At 45.5% G+C, this 22,691-nt stretch overlaps 1 protein-coding gene across 1 annotated transcript in view; it reads left to right on the top strand.

Annotated features, from left to right (window-relative positions):
* The window catches only part of LOC311104544 (brefeldin A-inhibited guanine nucleotide-exchange protein 3-like), a gene marked incomplete at its 5' end in the record, with an annotated part of 54,832 nt that overhangs the window by 21,481 nt on the left and 10,660 nt on the right, over window positions 1–22,691 (top strand). The window contains 16 exons of the mRNA XM_084146409.1: window positions 3,503–4,458; window positions 4,668–4,834; window positions 5,044–5,209; window positions 5,512–5,619; window positions 8,414–8,629; window positions 9,046–9,156; window positions 9,419–9,569; window positions 10,697–10,984; window positions 13,400–13,533; window positions 13,724–13,869; window positions 14,704–14,883; window positions 14,974–15,109; window positions 15,768–15,899; window positions 16,053–16,156; window positions 16,491–16,764; window positions 16,928–17,104. Coding sequence (XP_084002535.1) covers window positions 3,503–4,458; window positions 4,668–4,834; window positions 5,044–5,209; window positions 5,512–5,619; window positions 8,414–8,629; window positions 9,046–9,156; window positions 9,419–9,569; window positions 10,697–10,984; window positions 13,400–13,533; window positions 13,724–13,869; window positions 14,704–14,883; window positions 14,974–15,109; window positions 15,768–15,899; window positions 16,053–16,156; window positions 16,491–16,764; window positions 16,928–17,104 — 3,446 coding nt within the window. The remainder of the gene's footprint in view (window positions 1–3,502; window positions 4,459–4,667; window positions 4,835–5,043; window positions 5,210–5,511; window positions 5,620–8,413; window positions 8,630–9,045; window positions 9,157–9,418; window positions 9,570–10,696; window positions 10,985–13,399; window positions 13,534–13,723; window positions 13,870–14,703; window positions 14,884–14,973; window positions 15,110–15,767; window positions 15,900–16,052; window positions 16,157–16,490; window positions 16,765–16,927; window positions 17,105–22,691) is intronic.

Genomic DNA, 22,691 nt, shown 5'->3' with positions numbered 1-22,691 from the left:
TTTATACAGGTAACAAACTGAGATTAGGAGCACTCCCTTTAAGAGTGTGCTCCTAATCTCAGCTCGTTACCTGTATAAAAGACACCTGGGAGCCAGAAATCTTTCTTATTGAGAGGGGGTCAAATACTTATTTCCCTCATTAAAATGCAAATCAATTTATAACATTTTTGACATGCGTTTTTCTGGATTTCTTTGTTGTTATTCTGTCTCTCACTGTTCAAATAAACCTACCATTAAAATTATAGACTGATCATTTCTTTGTCAGTGGGCAAACGTACAAAATCAGCAGGGGATCAAATACTTTTTTCCCTCACTGTAAGGTTGTAGGCTGTCCGACATCTCTCTTTCTTTTCCACGAGTGACAATGTCCACGACCTCAGACATCACTGGATCAGTGTGGGTGAACTTTTTCACTTGGACAGATGTAACTGGGGCGTTCGTCACTTCCTTGAAGTAGAAGATTTCAGCCTGGGAGTGCTCAGTGTGTGCGACAGGTAAGGGAAGCCTTGAGAGGCCATCTGCATTGCAGTGCTGCTCGACCTGCAAGCGATGGAATGCCGGTGTGGGGACCAAAGATGGAGGTGAGGGATCTATGGTCCGTCAGCAGTGTGAATCGTCGGCCAAACAGAAACTGATGAAATGTCTTAACTCCAAACACAATGGCGAGTGCTTCACGCTCTATCTGTGCATAATTGCTCTCGGCTTTACTTAAGGTCCGTGATGCGAAAGCAATTGGCCTTTCTTCACCTGATGGCATGATGTGTGAGACAACCGCACCAACGCCATAAGGCGATGCATCACATGCCAACTGTAATGGCAAGTTGGGGTTGAAGTGGGTTAGGGCCTCTAACTGAGCTAAGGCTGTTTTCACTTTCTTGAAGGCCTCCTCACATCTGTCTGTCCACTTCCACTGTTTGTTTTGTTCAAGAGTTCATGCAGTGGCTTTAACATGTTAGCTAGGTTTGGCACAAACTTTGCGTAGTATGTCAGTAGTCCTAAGAATGATCTCAGCTGACTCACGTTCTGTGGGGATGGAGCTTCTGCAACGGCCTTCACCTTTGATGGCGCCTTGTGGAGCCCCGAGCTGTCGATGACGTGGCCTAGGTACTCAACAGAGGGCCGGAAAAACTTGCATTTGTCCTTCCGGACCCTCAGACCGTCCTCCTCCAATCTCTGTAGTGTAGCGTTCAGGTTTCTCAGGTGCTCCTGCTCGTTTTTGCCGGTGATGATCATCGAGGTAACATTGGACCCCAGTGAGCCCGCTCAGTATCTGGTCCATAGCTCTCTGAAACAAGAGCTGAGGTGATTCCAAAAGGAAGCATCCGGTACCTGTACAGTCCTTTGTGAGTCACTATGGTCAACAGTTCTTGTGACTCTTGGTCCACATGCATCTGTAGATAGGCTTGACATAAGTCTATCTTACTGAATGTTTGTCCTCCAGCTAAACCAGAAAAGAGGTCGTCAATGAGGGGTAGTGGATATTTTTCAGCAGTCAAGACTGGGTTAATGGTGACTTTGAAATCACCACAGAGTCTGAGTGATCCATCTTTTTTTATGACTGGAACAACGGGTGTAGCCCATTCACTAACATTCACTGGATCCAATACTCCACTCTCGACTAGTCTGTTTAGCTCAATTTCAACTTTTGGTTTTATGGCGTATGGGACAGGTCTAGCTTTGAAGCATTTTGGCTTGCTGTCTGGTTTCACGGTCAGTTTAACTGTTATGTCCTTCATACTGCCAAGTTCTCCTTTGAACACATCCGCGTGTTTCCTCAATATCCCTTGTAGGTTTGTGTCCTCTTTTGCAACCATGTGAATTTCCTGCCAGTTTAGTTTCATATTTTCCAGCCATGTGCGTCCTAGCAATGCTGGATGGTTGCCTTTCACAATGTAGAGTGGTAACTTTACCTTCTGTTTGTTGAGCTCCACTGTAACAATCACGCTTCCTCTCACTGGAACAATCTCACCGGTGTATGTTTTCAGCGTCGTCTTTGTGGGCTGTAGTGTGAGGTGATGTAGTTTCTCCTTGTATACAGCCTCAGACAGCAAAGATATGGCTGCTCCAGTGTCCACTTGCATCCGTACTGCGTTTCCATCCAGTAGCGGTGTCACCCAGTACCCGTATCCATTGTCTGAAATTGACATAACATGCAAAGATTCTTCCCCTTCAGACAGGGTATCACTTTGTTCATCCTCTGTGTGCTCCATTTTATGCACTTTCTTTTTGTACTTCCTGAAGTCCCTTTTCCTTTGTTCAGTACTTTTGTTTGATTGTGTCTTTTTGTTTTTACATGCACGTTCGATGTGACCCTTTTTTACCACAACTTCTGCAGTCTTTGCACCAACACTCCTCTGCTTGGTGACCTGGTTTCCCACAGCGATAGCATGGCTTCCCACCTCCTGCCTTGGTTTTTAACTCCATAGACACCTTATGCACTTTGGTCGATGCACTTAGCTGTTGTGCGTCTTTATTTGCCATTTCCATTGACGTACTCACTTCTATTGCTCTCTGCAATGTTAAGTTACTCTCAGTCAAAAGGCGTTTCTGAATTGCCTCGCTGTGCATGCCACACACTAACCTATCACGTATAGTGTCACTCATTGATCGCCTAAATTCACAGTGTTCAGATAACTGTTTCAATACAGCCACAAACTGTGAGATTGATTCCCCCTCCTCTTGATTTCTCTTATGAAACCGGAATCTCTCTGCGATTATCAGTGGTTTTGGAGAATAATGTCCTTTTAAGGTAGCCACAATTTCATCATATGATTTATCACCAGGTTTTTCAGGCGTTACTAGGCTGCGCAGTAGATTGAATGAATGTTTTTCCTCCCATAACAGTCAAAAATGTTGGCACAACGACTTCAGCTTTATTTCCATTTGCCAACACAAAGTACTCAAAACGTTCTGTGTAAGAACTCCATTGTTCCACAGATTCATCAAATGTTCCTATATTTCCAATCAATGCAGACATTTTCGGTTTATTTTTCTTTCTTTTAACTCACGATGACTTCACTTTCTCCCGCAGCGAAACTCTTCCTATCCCTCAAGGCTCTTGTTGCCGTGACATCAAAGGCTAGCTAGCATCACTCAACTGGCTAGCTCCACGTTATGTTTGCGTCTTTCTACAGCGAGAAAAATAAATAAATAACGAATTTAACTCAGACTTTCTGCCGAAGACGAAGAGCACAAACGTGAGAACATTTCTTCCTCGTCGCCAGTTTTGTTGTATAGCACACTGTATTACTTATACAACTAATATAAGGACAGGACATGAGACGGGAGTAGAAATTAACGTGGGTATTGTTTTAATGCGTTTCACAGGTAGAACATTCCAAGCATTTCAACGTAGGTAAGCAAAGGGGTGTTACAGGTGCCCTAAAGGGACAAAACTAGAATATCAATACACAACATCATGGACTAGTGAGAAGGAAGTAGTACTGTTGTAAACTGATACGTAGTGTTAATGGTGTGCCTGTGTGTGTCTGTGTACCTACAGGGTGATGGACGGCATGACCGAGGCCTGTATGAAGGGGGGCATCGAGGCCTGCTACTCCTCAGTATCGTGTGCCTGTGCCCTCCTGGGAGCTCTGGACGAGCTGAGTCATGGGCGTGGCCTACAGTCAGAACAGGCCCGCGTGCTCCTGTGCCGATTGGACGAGCTGAAAGAGGGGGCAGAATCCACGCGGGAGTCCATGGAGATCAATGAGGCGGACTTCCGCTGGCAGCGCCACGTCCTCTCGTCTGCGCACGCTCCCTGGGAGCCCTCCGCCACCACCATCACGGAGCACAGCCCCGACGTCAGCATCAGCGTCACCATGGATACGGCCCAGACCACTCTGGATGGGGAGCTGGGACAGACCACTTCAGAGGGGGAGGAGTGTGGGGAAGAACCCCGACTCCCTTCGCCTTCCTCTGGTGGGCCGGACGCTGACCCCTACCCTGAGCTCCGTCCCTGTGTGAGGGAGCCGGGGGCGGAGCCCGGAGGACCCCCAGATGTGGTGCAGCGCAGCCATGCCCTTGTTTACCCTGACATCACCAACTTCCTGTCCGTGGATGCCCGTGCGCATTCCCACGGCTCGCGCTACAGTGAGTGCAACTTTAGCGTGGACGAGGGGGAGATGTCACGCACTGAGTTTGATTCCTGCGACCAGTACTCCATGGCAGCGGAGAAGGACTCGGGTCGCTCAGACGTGTCAGACATGGGCTCTGATAACTGCTCCCTGGCCGATGAGGAGCAGACACCCAGGGACTGTCCCGGCCACCGCTCCCTGAGGACGGCAGCCCTGTCCCTGAAGCTACTGAAGAACCAGGAGGCTGACCAGCAGAGCGCCCGGCTCTTTGTCCAGTCTCTGGCCGGCCTGCTGCCTCGCCTGCTGGGGATGCACAGCACAACAGACGTGGACACTTCTCTGCAGAACTTCTCCTCTACATTCTGCTCCGGCCTACAGGCGGGTAAGAGATACAGAGAGGAGCTGAAGGGAGATAGCATGAGATAATGAAGAGAGGACGTGAGATGACATCAGATGTCATTGAAACGTCAATTGAAGCAATGATAGTATCTTATTCTGCGAAGACATCCTCTAATATTTCTAGGTCCCACTGTTTGATGGAGACACTAGGGGATAATATTGACCTGGTTGCATCCTTATGTTCTCTCCCAGGTGGCATCCACTCTCCAGGCTATGAAGGCAGTGAGAACCTGAACTGTCAGGCCCTGATGAACGCTGACGGCCTTTACCTGGTCTCCTACTACGCCTTGCTCCTCAACCTCAAACTCTGCTGCCAGGACTTCTACCGCAGGAGGCCCATGCCTGTGCTGGTCAGTCTGGTGAGTGGAGGAGGTGGAGTCAATGTCTTAGTGCACTAAAGCTGATATTCCTGTGTATGTCAGAGAGGTTTGTGAACCCTGAAGTGATCAGCTGAACACCATGTAGTACATGCTCTGTAGCCAGTTCTTTTGTTTACGTGCTTGATATATTTTGAAGTGATCCCACCAGGCTTCATGGTTTCCCCATTGAATTGTCTCATCTGCTGCAGAAAGAATTTGTTGGTCTCATCCAGAGCAGTGGGGTGCTAGTGGTGCTGTCTCAGGCCTGGATCGAGGAGCTCTACCTCAAGGTGCTGGACAGGAACCTGCTGGGGGAGGCTGGCTACTGGGGCTCACCAGAGGAACAGTCCTTACCCCTCATCACCATGCTCACTGGTAGGAGGGGACACAGCTCTCCCACACTGCTTTATTCATGAGGTTTCTTTATATGTCAACATAAAGATATAAAATTAACATAATGCACATTTGAGTCTTTAAAATGTTCTGCTATGTTTTTCTGACAACTCTCATCACTTTGTGTCCTCTCTCTCTGTCTGTCTGTCTGTCTCTCTCTCTCTCTCTCTTTCGCTCTCTCGGTCTCACTCTTGCTCTCTCTGTCTCTCTCTCTCTCTCGCTCTGTCTCTCTCTCTGTCTCTCTCTGTCTTTCTCTCTGTCTGTCTCTCTCTGTCTCTGGTCAGATATCGATGGGCTGGGCAGTAGTGCCATCAGAGGTCAGCTGATCCGTAAGGCCAACACACAGTCCCCTTTCAGCTGTGACAAGAGTGGCAGTGACACCCTCATGGCAGGTACTGACACCACCAGGTACTTACACCACCAGGTACAGACACCCCCAGGTACTGACACCTCCAGCTGTACTTTCTGAGTCGCTTCACCAAGACAGTATTTGCTATATTTTGTTTAGATATTTAGGAATATTGTATTGTGTATTCTGTTTAGGATTTTTGGGGGGGGCATTTTGCTTTATTCAGACAGATTAGAAACAGTGGGGCAAACAGATTAGGAGGAGACAAAGTGGGAAGGGTGGAGAAGGGGACTGAACCCTGGTCTATCCCGTGGCATACATGAGCCTAGATGCTGTACTCTCTACATGGAGAGAGAAATATGTTGTTCTCCTTGCATCTCTCACAGGGGAGAGAATGGAGAGCTGCCAGCGTCTGCCTACATCTTTTATTATCACTGGGAACAAAAGGCGCACCGTCAAGCACTCGCGCCACTTTGTTACCACAGCAACCGCTGCTGTGTTGCTAATTAGGCATTACAGCTTCCATGTAATTAGCTAGCTATGTACACATAATCAATAGGGACAACTATATTAACATGGAACGGAGAGAAAAGGGATTGTTGTCAGTTCTAATATTTACTTCCCTGTATGAGAGGTTATTGTCACACAGAGTGCCTTTATAGCTCTTAAATCTCTCAAGGTCTCTCTAACTGGACTGCAGTTTACTGCCTGTCTGTTTACTGCCTGTCTGTTTACTGCCTGCCTGTTTACTGTCTAAGTTTACTGCCTGTCTGTTTACTGCCTGTCTGTTTACTGCCTGCCTGTTTACTGCCTGCCTGTTTACTGCCTCTGAGCAAATAATTCTACAGCACATTACAGAACTGCTGGGTCAATACACAGATAGATATAGTGTAGGTTCTGACTTATCTCCCATTAGTGCCTTTTCAGGCAAGGGGTCTTTGTCAATAGACGTGGATGTACTGTATCCTGTTTTAAAGGTCTGATTCAACCCCATTGTGCTGTAGCATAGGTATTGGTCAATACAAAGATGAGGGTCTGACTCGCAGGTTGGCATTTATTGTCATGAATCTTGCCCTGGAGGCAGCTCTGCAGACTGGCACAGCCACAAAGTCATAAAACTGATTTTTAATCTAACCCTAACTTTAATCTTAAACTAAACCACACTGCTAACCCTAATGCCTAACCCAAACTGTAAAAGACCAAAAAGCAAATGTTTGTTTTCATGAATTTCTACGATGTAGCCATTCATACTGTTTCATGATCAATAGTCTACTGTACACAGCTGAATGTACTGTATGCTGTATTTAAAGCTAGAACAGCATTTGCTACATCCATTTGTGGACTTAAATTAAAGATATACACTGAGTATACAAAACATGCTCTTTCCATGACATAGACTGACCAGGTGAAAGCTATGATCCCTTATTGATGTCACTTGTTAAATCCACTTCAATCAGTGTAGATGAAGGGGAGGAGACAGGTTAAATAAGTATTTTTAAGCCTTGAGACAATTGAGACATGGATTGTGTATGTGTGCCATTCAGAGGGTGAATGGGCAAGACAAAATATTTAAGTGCCTTTGAATGGGGTATGGTAGTAGGTACCAGGCGCACCAGTTTGTGTCATGAACTGCAACTCTGCTCACGCTCAACAGATTCCCATGTGTATCAAGAATGGTCCACTACCCAAAGGACGTCTAGCCAACTTGACACAACTGTGGGAAGTATTGGAGTCAATATGGGCCAGCATCTCTGTGGAACGCTTTCGACACCTTGTAGAGTCCATGCCCCTATGAATTGAGGCTGTTCTGAGAGAAAAAGGAAGGGGGTGCAACTCAATATTAGGAAGGTGTCCCTAATGTTTGGTATACTCACTGTATAACCATTGATTCTTGAAGAATATAACTTCTAAATGCCTCGTGAGCTTAGTTTAACTGTCCTCCCCATCAGAACCCAAAATAGAAGCTTGTTTTACTCCAATGTTTGTAAACAATGTAAATGGAAACAAACACTGTATAGCCTCAAAACATGGTTCAATCTATAATGTTGGTATCATGGATGGTCAGTCCTTGCATCCATAACTCTGTATATGAAGTGGTTACATTTCTCCAGACCCATCCCTCAGCTTTTTACCAAAACAGAGGTGGGGTGCCACTTTGTTATTGTTTCAACTGCGGATTCTAGCTTCAAGGGTCTGACTCAACCCGCATTGATCCTGTTTCATACATAGGGGTTGTGTCGTGGAATATTCTAATCAAGTGAGAGAGACTGTCATTTCTTCAACAATCATCTTTATTCAATATCGATTTCATTATTGCAAAAATGAGACTTGTCGACCCAACACACTTGACTGTTGGGCCGAGAGCCTAACCTTTACAGAAAATGCTGGTTCTTATATAGCTGACACTAAAAATGCTTAGTCATGGCTGGTTCCACCCCTCCCATGCAGATCGGGTGGCATCATAAGCCACCTTGGGTTCATCCTATGGTTATCTGCACCTGGTGTTGTTTCAACCCCCAGCCCAAATACAAGGATGAACAGAAACAATAAGGGTTTTGTTCTACTCCTCCAGGTTATCTCTATCTCGGTTACACCCACCACATCTTGTCTATGGAATGCATGCTGTAGATCAATTGTCAGTGCAAGCTACCTCTAGTGACCATACGCCCAGATTAGCTGCAGGGAGCCAGAGTGGAGACCATAAAAACACAGCATTACTATTTGTTAAGTATTAATATCAAACAAATCAGGTAAATACGTAATTTTTCTCTCACAGTTGATACATGGTTCAATGTACAGATAAGGGTCTGACTCAACCTTCATTGATATTATTTCAGGCAGAGTGTTTGCCCGCTACATTCTGATGGGCTGCTGGAAGAACCTGATGGACACCCTGTCCACCCCTCTGACGGGGCGCATGGCGGGCAGCGCCAAGGGCCTGGCCTTCATGCTGGGGTCTGAGGGGCTGAAGGAGCAGAGCCAGAGGGAGAGAGATGCCATCTGTCTCAGCCTGGATGGACTACGCAAGGCAGCCGGGCTCAGCTGTGCACTAGGTAACAGGACCCAACACCATGGTGACTGGAGATAATGCCTGCCTGACTGACTATAATCCTTAAACAGGAAGGGTGTAGTAAACCCATTAGCTAGCGTGTTTACATCAGAGGCAGGCTGGGTCAAAGTATTTGAAAGAAAACAAAAACGATTTGATTACAGGTCTGGTTTAGAGATGTTTCCAGAAAGACGTTTTAAGATAATCGAATTCCTGAATACTTAATAGGCCTATTTGTGTAGCTATTGAAAATAGATACTGTATGATACTGTATGAATTAAGACCATAAATTGTTGTGATTCTCTGTTTGACTGTAGATGCTGCTATTGGCCAGGCACTCTGTGACAGGTGGCATAGTCCCTCCCAGCCCAGCTTGTCTTATTTACCATTATATCTAATGAATATTCATGCCTTCTCTAGGTGTGGCTGCCAATTGTGCCTCGGCTCTGGCCCAGATGGCAGCAGCCTCGTGTGTGCAGGAGGAGAAGGAGGAGAGGGGGGTGGGCGAGTCTGGAGATGCCATCACACAAGGTACTTACAGCCCCCCACATAACATACTGTGCTGTACACAGGGATTCAATTGACTGTTTCAAACTAAGACACCCACTGTACTATAAATCTACTGTAGACACAAAAAATTACTTTGGATTTGTCATTACTGCACAAGACAGGATACAGGATAAAGAATCTCTCTATTTCAGAAAAGATCCCATTGTCATATGGTCACATTTTGTTTTTGGAGCGGTGCTGTCTGGAGTGCTGGGATCTGTTCTGATCCTGTGTGTGTTCCCAGTCAAGCAGTGCGTGGAGCAGAAGCTGGAGCAGATGGGACGTCCTCAGGGGGTGCGGCTGCACACGGCCCACGTGCTCTGCATGGAGGCCATCTTCAACGTGGGCCTGGAGATGGGCAGCCACAACCAGGACTGCTGGCCCCACGTCTTCAGGTAACACAGCCAAGCTGTGGCAGGGCAGGCGATGCAGAGACATAGAAGAAGAAACCCTCTCCATAACAATTCAGAAAAGGCTGAGACAGGCATTCATGATGGCATATTACATTGGATTCATTCATGACAGCGTATTACATTGGATTCATTCATGATGGCATATTACATTGGATTCATTCATGACAGCATATTACATTGGATTCATTCATAAGTGTATTATACTTGATTCATTCATGACAGTGTATTACACTTGATTCATTCATGACAGTGTATTGCATTGAATTAATTCATGACATTGTATTACACTTGATTCATTCATGACAGTGTATGACATTAGATTCATTCATGACAGTGTATGACATTGGATTCATTCATGACGGTGTATTACATTGGATTCATTCATGACAGCGTATTACATTGGATTCATTCATGATGGCGTATTACATTGGATTCATTCATGACGGCATATTACATTGGATTAATTCATGACAGCGTATTACATTGGATTAATTCATGACAACGTATTACATTGGATTAATTCATGACAATGTATTACATTGGATTCATTCATGACAGCGTATTACATTGGATTCATTCATGACAGCGTATTACATTGGATTCATTCATGACAGCATATTACATTGGATTCATTCATGACAGTGTATTACACTTGATTCATTCATGACAGTGTATTACACTTGATTCATTCATGACAGTGTATTACACTTGATTCATTCATGACAGTGTATGACATTAGATTCATTCATGACAGTGTATGACATTGGATTCATTCATGACGGTGTATTACATTGGATTCATTCATGACGGCGTATTACATTGGATTCATTCATGATGGCGTATTACATTGGATTCATTCATGACGGCGTATTACATTGGATTCATTCATGACAGCATATTACATTGGATTCATTCATGACAGCGTATTACATTGGATTCATTCATGACAGTGTATTACATTGGATTCATTCATGACAGTGTATTACATTGGATTCATTCATGACAGTGTATTACATTGGATTCTTGGTACAGTTGCAGCCACAGGTTACTAACACTAATCTCTGTAACGACAGAACAATACAGTAGCGTACCTGTCTCTGTCTATCCAGGGTGAGTGAATATGTCAGCTCTCTGGAGCACAGCCATTTCAGCGATGGCAGCTCCCAGGCCACCATGACCATCACCCAGGCCCAGCAGGCCTTAGACCTGGGGCTGGATTTGTGCGGCGAGCCCAGTCCGGATAGAGAGCTTGCCCTGAGCAGCCAGCCGGTCATCCAGCCCCAGTCCCTACAGGAGCTGCTGAGGGAGGGCAGCTGGGGGAAAGGCCTGGACCGTAGCCTGATGACGGGGACCATTGCATCCAAGGCCGTCTGCACTCTATCTACACAGGCAGACAGGTACCGCATTATAGGCTACAGGACTCTAATGTTTTGTCCACTGTGTCTGAATCACATACTCAGTTTCATATTGTCCTTTGTCTTTCTGTTTCATTGACTTCCATGTCTGAATATAAAACAATGTAGTTGCTGTTGACTGAATGTTACTAGGCTGCAACACAAATGTTGTAATTTAAGTCAGGAACAAAACAGCCGGCCATGTAAAGAAAGTGGCCACCAGGTGACAGTGTGGATCAAGCGCAGCTAAAAAACTTGAAAGTATTGGACTGTATTTGACACAGGCCAGTACGGCTATGTTTACACAGGCAGGCCAATTATTATATTTTTCCACTAATTGGTCTTTTGACCAATCACATAAGATCTTTTCACTTCAGCTCTTTTTAGAGCTGATCTAATTGGTCAAAAGATCAGAATTGGTCTGCCTGTGTAAATGCAGCTTATGATTTGCTATTGATTGTACAAAGAGTCACATGGTCATGCAGCATGTTCTCTTCTGGACATAGGCCATGATGGATGAGCTATAGCCTGCAGTGTTTACAGAACTACAGTACCAGTCAAAAGTTTGGACACACCTACTCATTCAAGGGTTCTTCTTTCTTTTTACTATTTTCTACATTGTAGAATAATAGTGAAGACATCAAAACTATGAAATAACACATATAGAATCATGTAGTAACCAAAAAAGTGTTAAACAAATCAAAATATATTTTAGATTCTTCAAAGTAGCCACCCTTTGCCTTGATGACAGCTTTGCACACTCTTGGCATTCTCTCAACCAGCTTCACCTGGAATGCTTTTCCAACAGTCTTGAAGGAATTCCCACATATGCTGAGCACTTGTTGGCTGCTTTTCCTTCACTCTGCGGTCCAATTCATCCCAAACCATCTCAATTGGGTTGAGTTCGGGTGATTGTGGAGGCCAAGTCATCTGATGCAGCACTCCATCACTCTCCTTCTTGGTCAAATAACCCTTACACAGCCTGGAGGTGTGTTTTGGGTCATTGTCTTGTTGAAAATCAAATGATAGTCACACTAAGCGCAAACCAGATGGGCTGGCGTATCGCTGCAGAATGCTGTGGTAGCCATGCTGGTTAAGTGTGCCTTGAATTCTAAATAAATCCCAGACAGTGTAACGAGCAAAGCACCCCCACACCATCACACGTCCTCCTCCATGCTTCACGGTGGGAACCACACATGCGGAGATCATCCTCTCACAAAGACACGGCGGTTGGAACCAAAAATCTCAATTTGGACTCATCAGACCAAAGGACAGATTTCCCCGGTCTAATGTCCATTGCTCGTGTTTCTTGGCCCAAGCAAGTCTTCTTATTATTGGTGTCCTTTAGTAGTGGTTTCTTTGCAGCAATTCAACCATGAAGGCCTGATTCACGCAGTCTCCTCTGACCAGCTGATGTTGAGATGTGTCTGTTACTTCAACTCTCATTTATTTGGCCTGCAATCTGAGGTGCAGTTAATTGCCGATTTCTGAGGCTGGTAACTCTAATGAACTTATCCTCTGCAGCAGAGGTAACTCTGGGTCTTCCTTTCCTGTGGCGGTCCTCATGAGAGCCAGTTTCATCATAGCACTTGATGGTTTTTGCAATTGCATTTGAAGAAACATTCAAAGTTCTTGAAATATTCCGGATTGACTGACCTTCATGTCTTAAAGTAATGATGGACTGTCGTTTCTCTTTGCTTATTTGAGCTGTTCTTGCCATAATATGGACTTGGTCTTTTACCAAATAGGGATATCTTCTGTGTACCAACCTTACCTTGTCACAACACAACTAATTGGCTCATATGCATTAAGAAGGATATAAATTCCACAAATTAACAAGGCACACCTGTTAATTTAAATGAATTCCAGGTGACTACCTCATGAATGGTTGAGAGAATGCCAAGAGTGTGCAAAGCTGTCATCAAGGCAAAGGGTGGCTACTTTGAAGAATCTAAAATCTAAAATATATTTTGATTTGTTTAACACTTTTTTGGTTACTACATGATTCCATATGTGTTATTTCATAGTTTTGATGTCTTCACTATTATTCTACAATGTAGAAAATAGTACAAATAAAGAAAGACCCTGAAATGATAGTCCCACAGATTTCCAATGGGCTTGTGGTGATTCCATTGTAGAATTGTGGTCCTACATAGAATTGTTCCATTCTACATTGTAGAATTGTGGTCCTCTGTAGCTCAGCTGGTAGAGCACGGCGCTTGTAACGCCAAGGTAGTGGGTTCGATCCCCGGGACCACCCATACACAAAAATGTATGCACGCATGACTGTAAGTCGCTTTGGATAAAAGCGTCTGCTAAATGGCATATTATATTATATTATTTTATTATTATTCCTTTCTGCTGTTTGAAGAATACATTGACAATCATTTGCTCTTCACTGTGTGTCCTTTTTTGCAGGTTGTTTGAGGACTCCGTCTGTAAGCTTAACCTGGTTGGCCTGGTGGGTTTCCTGCACCAGCTGAGGAAGGCATCTCAGTCCCAGCTCTTTGACTCAGTCACTGAGACAGGAGACTATTCCTTAGCCATGCCAGGTACCAAACACAGCACACTGTCATTCCCAACAGACCTGGGTCAAAACCCTGATTCAAATTAGCCCAGTACAATGGAACAGTCCCAAAAGTGCTAACTCAAAAGTTAGACACAGGTCTGATCCACAATGTTCATGGAAAAATAGCCTTTTACAGGAGCAAATGAACCATCATGTTGCCTTTGTCCTTGTAGGAGAGGCCAAGTCCACCATGGACAGGCGTAGCGCCCTGCACCTGTTCCGCCTAGGGGAGGCCATGCTGCGGATCGTGAGGAATAAGACCAGACCCCTGCTGCACATGATGAGGGCCTGGAGCGTAGTGGCACCACACCTGGTGGAGGTAGGAACAACACACAGGTAGGAGCCCCACACCTGATGGATGTAGGAGCACCACACCTGGTGGATGTAGGAGCAACACACAGGTAGGAGCACCACACCTGGTGGAGGTAGGAGCACCACCACACCTGGTGGAGGTAGGACCGCCACCACACCTGGTGGAGGTAGGAGCACCGCACAGGTAGGAGCACCACACCTGGTGGAGGTAGGGGCACCACCACACCTGGCGGAGGTAGGAGCACCGCACAGGTAGGAGCACCACACCTGGCAGAGGTAGGCGCACCACCACACCTGGCGGAGGTAGGAGCACCACCACACCTGGCGGAGGTAGGAGCACCACCACACCTGGCAGAGGTAGGAGCACCACCACACCTGGCGGAGGTAGGAGCACCACCACACCTGGCGGAGGTAGGAGCACCACCACACCTGGCGGAGGTAGGCGCACCACCACACCTGGCGGAGGTAGGAGCGCTACACCAGGCGGAGGTAGGAGCACCATACCTGGTGGAGGTAGGAGCACCACACAGGTAGGAGCACCACCACACCTGGTGGAGGAAGGAGCACCACCACACCTGGTGGAGGTAGGAGCACAACCAGACCTGGGTGAGGTAGGAGTACCACCACACAGGTAGGAGCACCACACCTGGTGGAGGTAGGAGGTGCACCACACCTGGTGGAGGTAGGAGCTCAGGGAATGCGTCTCAACTGTGTGGCCTCCTTTGCTTATGTCCTCTCCTCCACGATCACTGATCTGGCGTGGCCTAACAGGTTCACCCTTTCTGCAGTTTAAATTAGGCATATATTGTTCTCATTTCTGTTTCTCTCTGTCTCCTCTGAGGCTGCCTGCCACAAAGAGCGCCATGTATCCCAGAAGGCTGTGTCCTTCATCCATGACGTTCTGATGGAGGTGCTGACCAGCTGGGCAGAGCTTCCTCACTTCCACTTTAACGAGGCGCTCTTCAGACCCTTCGAACACATCATGCAGCTGGAGCTGTGTGACGAGGACGTACAGGACCAGGTTAGTTGTCTCTCACACACATAAGGTCTCCTTAACACCCTCTTATAATTAGTTGACCCGGTAGTTAAGAACCTGCTGTTTGTCTGTCAGGTGGTCACATCCATAGGGGAGCTGGTAGAGATGTGTTCCCCTCAGATCCAGTCTGGCTGGAGACCCTTATTCAGTGCCCTGAGGACCGTGCATGGGACAGACATGAAAGACTACCTGATAGGAGAATACTCCATGGGTATGTATGTCTGACAGGCAGCCTAGTCTTAGAGTTTATTACATCTCAATGTTTCTGTTGTATTATTGTATTCCCTAATGCACTGCAAAGGTAACATATTTCTGTTGTATTATTGTATTACCTAATGTACTGCACAGGTAACATATTTCTGTTGTATTATTGTATTCCCTAATGTACTGCACAGGTAACATATTTATGTTGTATTATTGTATTACCTAATGTACTGCACAGGTAACATATTTCTGTTGTATTATTGTATTACCTAATGTACTGCACAGGTAACATATTTCTGTTGTATTATTGTATTCCCTAATGTACTGCACAGGTAACATATTTATGTTGTATTATTGTATTACCTAATGTACTGCACAGGTAACATATTTCTGTTGTATTATTGTATTACCTAATGTACTGCACAGGTAACATATTTCTGTTGTATTATTGTATTCCCTAATGTACTGCACAGGTAACATATTTCTGTTGTATTATTGTATTCCCTAATGTACTGCACAGGTAACATATTTCTGTTGTATTATTGTATTCCCTAATGTACTGCACAGGTGGTCTCAGCAGCAGGAGATCTGTTGGAGCCTTGTCCCCTCTCTCTAAGGAGATTCCTGTGTCTTTGAGGTTGTTTTCTGCTCCGTCTCTAATGCAGGGAAGTCTCAGGCACCCGTGTTTGATGTCTTTGAAGCGTTTATCAACACCGACAACATTCAGGTCTTCGCCAACGCAGCAACTGACTACATCATGTGCCTTATCAAGTTTGTCAAAGGTTTAGGTAAGTCAGGTAAATAAGATGATTACATGATTTTTCTCTGTGGGTGTGTAATACTATTGTTATGATCATCACATTTGTAGACGGAGACATTGAATGTTCATGTTATTTGTAAGATATAATGGAAATGATTACTGCCATCAAACACTGGTGCCTTGTTCCCAGGAGAAGTGGACTATAAGGAGATTGGGGACTGTGTCAATGCCACTGGCTACAGTTCTACAGAACTGTGCCTCCCTGCTCTGGACTACCTAAGGAAGTGCTCCCAGGTAGGAAAACACTGGCCCATGGGCCACCTTAGCTATTTCCAATGGGTGTCACACTAAAATGAGTCCTCTTATCAGACGGGCTTCCAGAAAGTCTATTAAAATTGATAAATAAAGGGTCACAACCCTTCTACAGGAAGACTTCTCCCATCTACTTATGATGATCCTGTAGCTCAGTTGGTAGAGCATGGCGCTTGCAACGCCAGGGTTGTGGGTTCGATTCCCACAGGGGGCCAGTATGAAAAATGTATGCACTCACTAAAAACTGTAAGTCGCTCTGGATAAGAGCGTCTGCTAAATGACTAAAATGTTAATGTAATGATGTTTTCTGCTGCAGCTGCTTGCCAAAATCTACAAGATGCCTTCTAAGCCAGTGTTCCTGGGAGCCCGGCTGGCCAGCCTGCCCATGAGGGCCCAGGAGAGGTCTGTCAGCAGTGAGGATGGCATGGACTGTGTCCTGGCTGAGTTTGACGATGACACAGGCCTGATCCAGGTGTGGATCCTGCTGCTGGAGCAGCTGACTGCAGCGGTATCTAACTGCCCCCGGCAGCACCAGCCACCCACCCTGGAACTGCTGTTTGAACTTCTCAGAGAGCTCACCAACTTACCAGGTGAGAAGAGATACCATGACACCACAGGACAGGCCCAATTCAACACTATCCACTGAAGTTTGGTTTTACATGGTCTGGGTGATTATCTTCTAAAAGTCACATAATCAAGATTAACGTAGCCTACATGAAAACCAACCGTCAGTACTTTTTTTCACCTCCATAGGACCGGGCTTTGCCTTATTCTCCGTGATCCAGCTTCTTCTTCCTGTAATGTCACTCTGGCTGCAGCGTAGCCATGGTGACCATGCGTACTGGGACATAGCCGCAGCCAACTTCAAGCACGCCATTGGGCTGTGCTGTGAGCTGGTGGTGGAGCACATTCAAAGCTTCATCCACTCAGGTACAGTGGCCTTGGAAAGACAATGGAAATGACCCGAGTGGTGGTCGAGCATAGTGTACACAGCTAGCAGAGATGGAAGTGTGCACAGCTAGCAGCATAGAAGGAAGTGTACACAGCTAGCAGCATATAAGATAGTGTACACAAAGCTAGCAGCATAGAAGGAAGTGTGCACAGCTAGCAGCAGAGATGGAAGTGTGCACAGCTAGCAGCAGAGATGGAAGCGTGCACAGCTAGCAGCAGAGATGGAAGCGTGCACAGCTAGCAGCAGAGATGGAAGTGTGCACAGCTAGCAGCAGAGATGGAAGTGTGCACAGCTAGCAGCAGAGATGGAAGTGTGCACAGCTAGCAGCAGAGATGGAAGTGTGCACAGCTAACAGCAGAGATGGAAGTGTACACAGCTAGCAGCAGAGACGGAAGTGTACACAGCTAGCAGCAGAGACGGAAGTGTACACAGCTAGCAGCAGAGACGGAAGTGTACAAAAAGCTAGCAGCAGAGACGGAAGTGTACACAAAGCTAGCAGCAGAGACGGAAGTGTACACAAAGCTAGCAGCAGAGATGGAAGTGTACACAAAGCTAGCAGCAGAGACGGAAGTGTACACAGCTGTCAGCAGAGACGGAAGTGTACACAGCTGTCAGCAGAGACGGAAGTGTACACAGCTAGCAGCAGAGACGGAAGTGTACACAGCTGTCAGCAGAGACGGAAGTGTACACAGCTAGCAGCAGAGACGGAAGTGTACACAGCTGTCAGCAGAGACGGAAGTGTACACAGCTGTCAGCAGAGACGGAAGTGTACACAGCTAGCAGCAGAGACGGAAGTGTACACAGCTAGCAGCAGAGACGGAAGTGTACACAGCTAGCAGCAGAGACGGAAGTGTACACAGCTAGCAGCAGAGCTGGAAGTGTACACAGCTAGCAGCAGAGCTGGAAGTGTACACAGCTAGCAGCAGAGCTGGAAGTGTACACAGCTAGCAGCAGAGATGGAAGTGTACACAGCTAGCAGCAGAGATGGAAGTGTGCACAGCTAGAGATGGAAGTGTGCACAGCTAGCAGCAGAGCTGGAAGTGTACACAGCTAGCAGCAGAGATGGACGTGTACACAGCTATCAGCAGAGATGGAAGTGTGCACAGCTATCAGCAGAGATGGAAGTGTGCACAGCTATCAGCAGAGATGGAAGTGTGCACAGCTATCAGCAGAAATGTAAGTGTGCACAGCTAGCATCAGAGATGGAAGTGTACACAAAGCTATCAGCAGAGATGGAAGTGTACACAGCTATCAGCAGAAATGTAAGTGTGCACAGCTAGCAGCAGAGATGGAAGTGTACACAGCTATCAGCAGAAATGGAAGTGTTCACAGCTATCAGCAGAAATGGAAGTGTGCACAAAGCTAGCAGCAGAAATGGAAGTGTGCACAAAGCTAGCAGCAGAGACGGAAGTGTACACAGCTAGCAGCAGAGACAGAAGTGTACACAGCTAGCAGCAGAGACGGAAGTGTACACAGCTAGCAGCAGAGACGGAAGTGTACACAGCTAGCAGCAGAGACGGAAGTGTACACAAAGCTAGCAGCAGAGATGGAAGTGTACACAGCTAGCAGCAGAGACGGAAGTGTACACAAAGCTAGCAGCAGAGACGGAAGTGTACACAAAGCTAGCAGCAGAGACGGAAGTGTACACAAAGCTAGCAGCAGAGACGGAAGTGTACACAAAGCTAGCAGCAGAGACGGAATTGTACACAGCTGTCAGCAGAGACGGAAGTGTACACAGCTGTCAGCAGAGACGGAGGAAGTGTACACAGCTGTCAGCAGAGACGGAAGTGTACACAGCTGTCAGCAGAGACGGAAGTGTACACAGCTAGCAGCAGAGACGGAAGTGTACACAGCTAGCAGCAGAGACGGAAGTGTACACAGCTAGCAGCAGAGACGGAAGTGTACACAGCTAGCAGCAGAGACGGAAGTGTACACAGCTAGCAGCAGAGACGGAAGTGTACACAGCTAGCAGCAGAGACGGAAGTGTACACAACTAGCAGCAGAGATGGAAGTGTACAGATGGAAGTGTACACAGCTAGCAGCAGAGATGGAAGTGTACACAGCTAGCAGCAGAGATGGAAGTTAACTTAGACATTTAGACAGACAAAATAGGTGTTTGTGAAACAGATGTTCCCAGGGTCTCAGAGTAGGATTGCTGTTTTAGGATCAGTTTTAGGATCAGTTTTGCCTTTTAGATCACTTTTAAAATATATTACATGGGCAGGGAAAACCTGATCCTGACTCATATTATGAGATGCTTGATAAATCCCCCACTGGGCACAGACGTCAGTTGAACATCTAGTTTTTATTTACATTTGTGACTCAACACCTGGATTTGGTCTTATGTAGAAAAATTTGAAATTGTGTTTTTTACATTGGATAAAAGTAGAGACTCAGAGCTAGAAAATGGTATATCATACACTGCATTTGGGGAACAATGGGAAAGTAATTCTGCATTGAAAGTTGATAAACTTGTAAACTCACTTTTGAGAAAATGGCATTTGAATGTTTTGGTATCTAGTGATGAGCTCTTCTTTGTCTACCCACATTCAGCATCATTCACATCCTCTTAAGCTTTAGCCTCACCCATCTCGTTTAGCTCCCGGAGCTTTCAGAACGCACACTTGACGCTCTGGCCAATGATTTGTTTACCTCCGGATAACATGAAAACAGCCTAACCAGCTCTGCTGGCAACAATTTTATTAAGCTTTTTTGCTGATGTTTACTGACACCGGCCATATTCAACGGGTGTTGTACACTTTAGCTTAAGACATGTAGCTAGCTAGCTAAACAATTAACCTAGCTAGGTAAACAACGTGTAAGATCACATACGTCACGTAACGTTAGATAACGAGCCAGCCAGCTAACGTTAGCTAGTTAAACAACAATGAACATGGTGTCAAATCATGTCGTTACTACCCTGCATGAATCTGCTGGGAGCTAACCAAACAGGTTTAATGTTAGCTAGCTAACATTAGGTTCTAACTAGAAAAGCAAACAGCTCTGGGATACGAATAATAACGTCATTCACGTAAAGTTAGCTAGTGAGCCAGCCAGCTAACGTTAGCTAGTTAGCTAATAGTACACTTTATCTTGAAATGAAACACTTTCTGTCAAAATTAGAAACGTGTAATATCTGAAAATGTAGCTAGCTAGACGATCTTACCCGTACATCATCATGCATGATGGATGCGTCTCCCTGTCACTGATGCCATGCCACGGTTGCCCTTCCTTAGTTTGAAGATGTAATCCGGAGACAGGTGTTTTCGCCATCTCTTTAGCTATCATACTCTAATTCCACTGATTTCAAAACTCGGTCCTCCAGAAAGTGGTAAGCAACACTTACAGTGAGGGAAAAAAGTATTTGATCCCCTGCTGATTTTGTACGTTTGCCCACTGACAAAGACATGATCAATCTATAATTTTAATGGTAGGTTTATTTGAACAGTGAGAGACAGAATAACAACAACAAAATCCAGAAAAACGCATGTCAAAAATGTTAGAAATTGATTTGCATTTTAATGAGGGAAATAAGTATTTGACCCCTCTGCAAAACATGACTTAGTACTTGGTGGCAAAACCCTTGTTGGAAATCACAGAGGTCAGACGTTTCTTGTAGTTGGCCACCAGGTTTGCACACATCTCAGGAGGGATTTTGTCCCACTCCTATTTGCAGATCTTCTCCAAGTCATTAAGGTTTCGAGGCTGACGTTTGGCAACTCGAACCTTCAGCTACCTCCACAGATTGTCTATGGGATTAAGGTCTGGAGACTGGCTAGGCCACTCCAGGACCTTAATGTGCTTCTTCTTGAGTCATTCCTTTGTTGCTTTGGCCGTGTGTTTTGGGTCATTGTCATGCTGGAATACCCATCCACGACCCATTTTCAATGCCCTGGCTGAGGGAAGGAGGTTCTCACCCAATATTTGACGGTACATGGCCCCGTCCATCGTCCCTTTGATGCGGTGAAGTTGTCCTGTCCCCTTAGCAGAAAAACACCCCCAAAGCATAATGTTTCCACCTCCATGTTTGACGGTGGGGATGGTGTTCTTGGAGTCATAGGCAGCATTCCTCCTCCTCCAAACACAGCGTGTTGAGTTGATGCCAAAGAGCTCAATTTTGGTCTCATCTGACCACAACACTTTCACCCAGTTCTCCTCTGAATCATTCAGATGTTAATTGGCAAACTTCAGATGGCCCTATATATGTGCTTTCTTGAGCAGGGGGACCTTGCGGGCGCTGCAGGATTTCAGTCCTTCACAGCGTAGTGTGTTACCAATTGTTTTCTTGGTGACTATGGTCCCAGCTGCCTTGAGGTCATTGACAAGATCCTCCCGTGTAGTTCTGGGCTGATTCCTCACCGTTCTCATGATCATTGCAACGCCACGAGGTGAGATCTTGCATGGAGCCCCAGGCTGAGGGAGATTGACAGTTATTTTGTGTTTCTTCCATTTGCGAATAATCGCACCAACTGTTGTCACCTTCTCACCAAGCTGCTTGGCGATGGTCTCACTGTAATGTCTGCACCTGTTGTATTCGGCGCATGTGACCAATACAATTTGATTTGATTTGATTTGATTTCTAGCCCATTCCAGCCTTGTGTAGGTCTACAATCTTGTCCCTGACATCCTTGGAAAGCTCTATGGTCTTGGCCATGGTGGAGAGTTTGGAATCTGATTGATTGATTGCTTCTGTGGACAGGTGTCTTTTATACAGGTAACAAGCTGAGATTAGGAGCACTCCCTTTAAGAGTGTGCTCCTAATCTCAGCTCGTTACCTGTATAAAAGAGACCAGGGAGCCAGAAATCTTTCTGATTGAGAGGGGGTCAAATATTTATTTCCCTCATTAAAATGCAAATCAATTTATAACAATTTTTACATGCGTCTTTCTGGATTTTTTTGTTGTTATTCTGTCTCTCACTGTTCAAATAAACCTACCATTAAAATTATAGACTGATCATTTCTTTGTCAGTGGGCAAACGTACAAAATCAGCAGGGGATCAAATACTTTTTTCCCTCACTGTATGCAGCTCCACTACACAATATTTTTTTTTTTTTTAAGCCGCGTTTGACAGGATTACCAACACAGACTGACAGAAGACTTTTATATGGCAGACCAATCTGAACTCCTCTTTTGGCATGTCCAGTCCACTCATTATCTCAGCCAATCATGGCTAGTGGGAAGGTTGCTGTCTTTTTCTGTGGCTTAACCAACAAGGCTCGTAATTTAACAATTCTATTCGTATTTACAGATGGCATACAAGTGTGTTATTAAGGCACATGAAAGTTTACATGTTCCAGAAGGCATTTCTGCCAAAAAACACATTTTGATAAATTAATTAAAAAACGTTTAAATGGCTCTCTATCGAAGTCGTGACTTGCGACATACGCCTAGTTTCCTGAAACTGGTCACATTTGGTTGAGTTGTCAACTAATGTGAATACAATGTGAAATCAAAAATATTCACCGTAACATTGGATTTAGGTTAAAAGTTGGGTGAAAAAATGAAATTCCCTTACACACACACAATCCAAATCAGTTTACCACGTTGATTCAATATCACATTT

Source organism: Coregonus lavaretus, assembly GCF_964263955.1.
Source record: "Coregonus lavaretus genome assembly, chromosome: 1".
In the NCBI taxonomy this organism is placed as follows: Eukaryota; Metazoa; Chordata; class Actinopteri; order Salmoniformes; family Salmonidae; genus Coregonus; species Coregonus lavaretus.
This window is presented reverse-complemented; position numbering and strand designations above follow the sequence as displayed.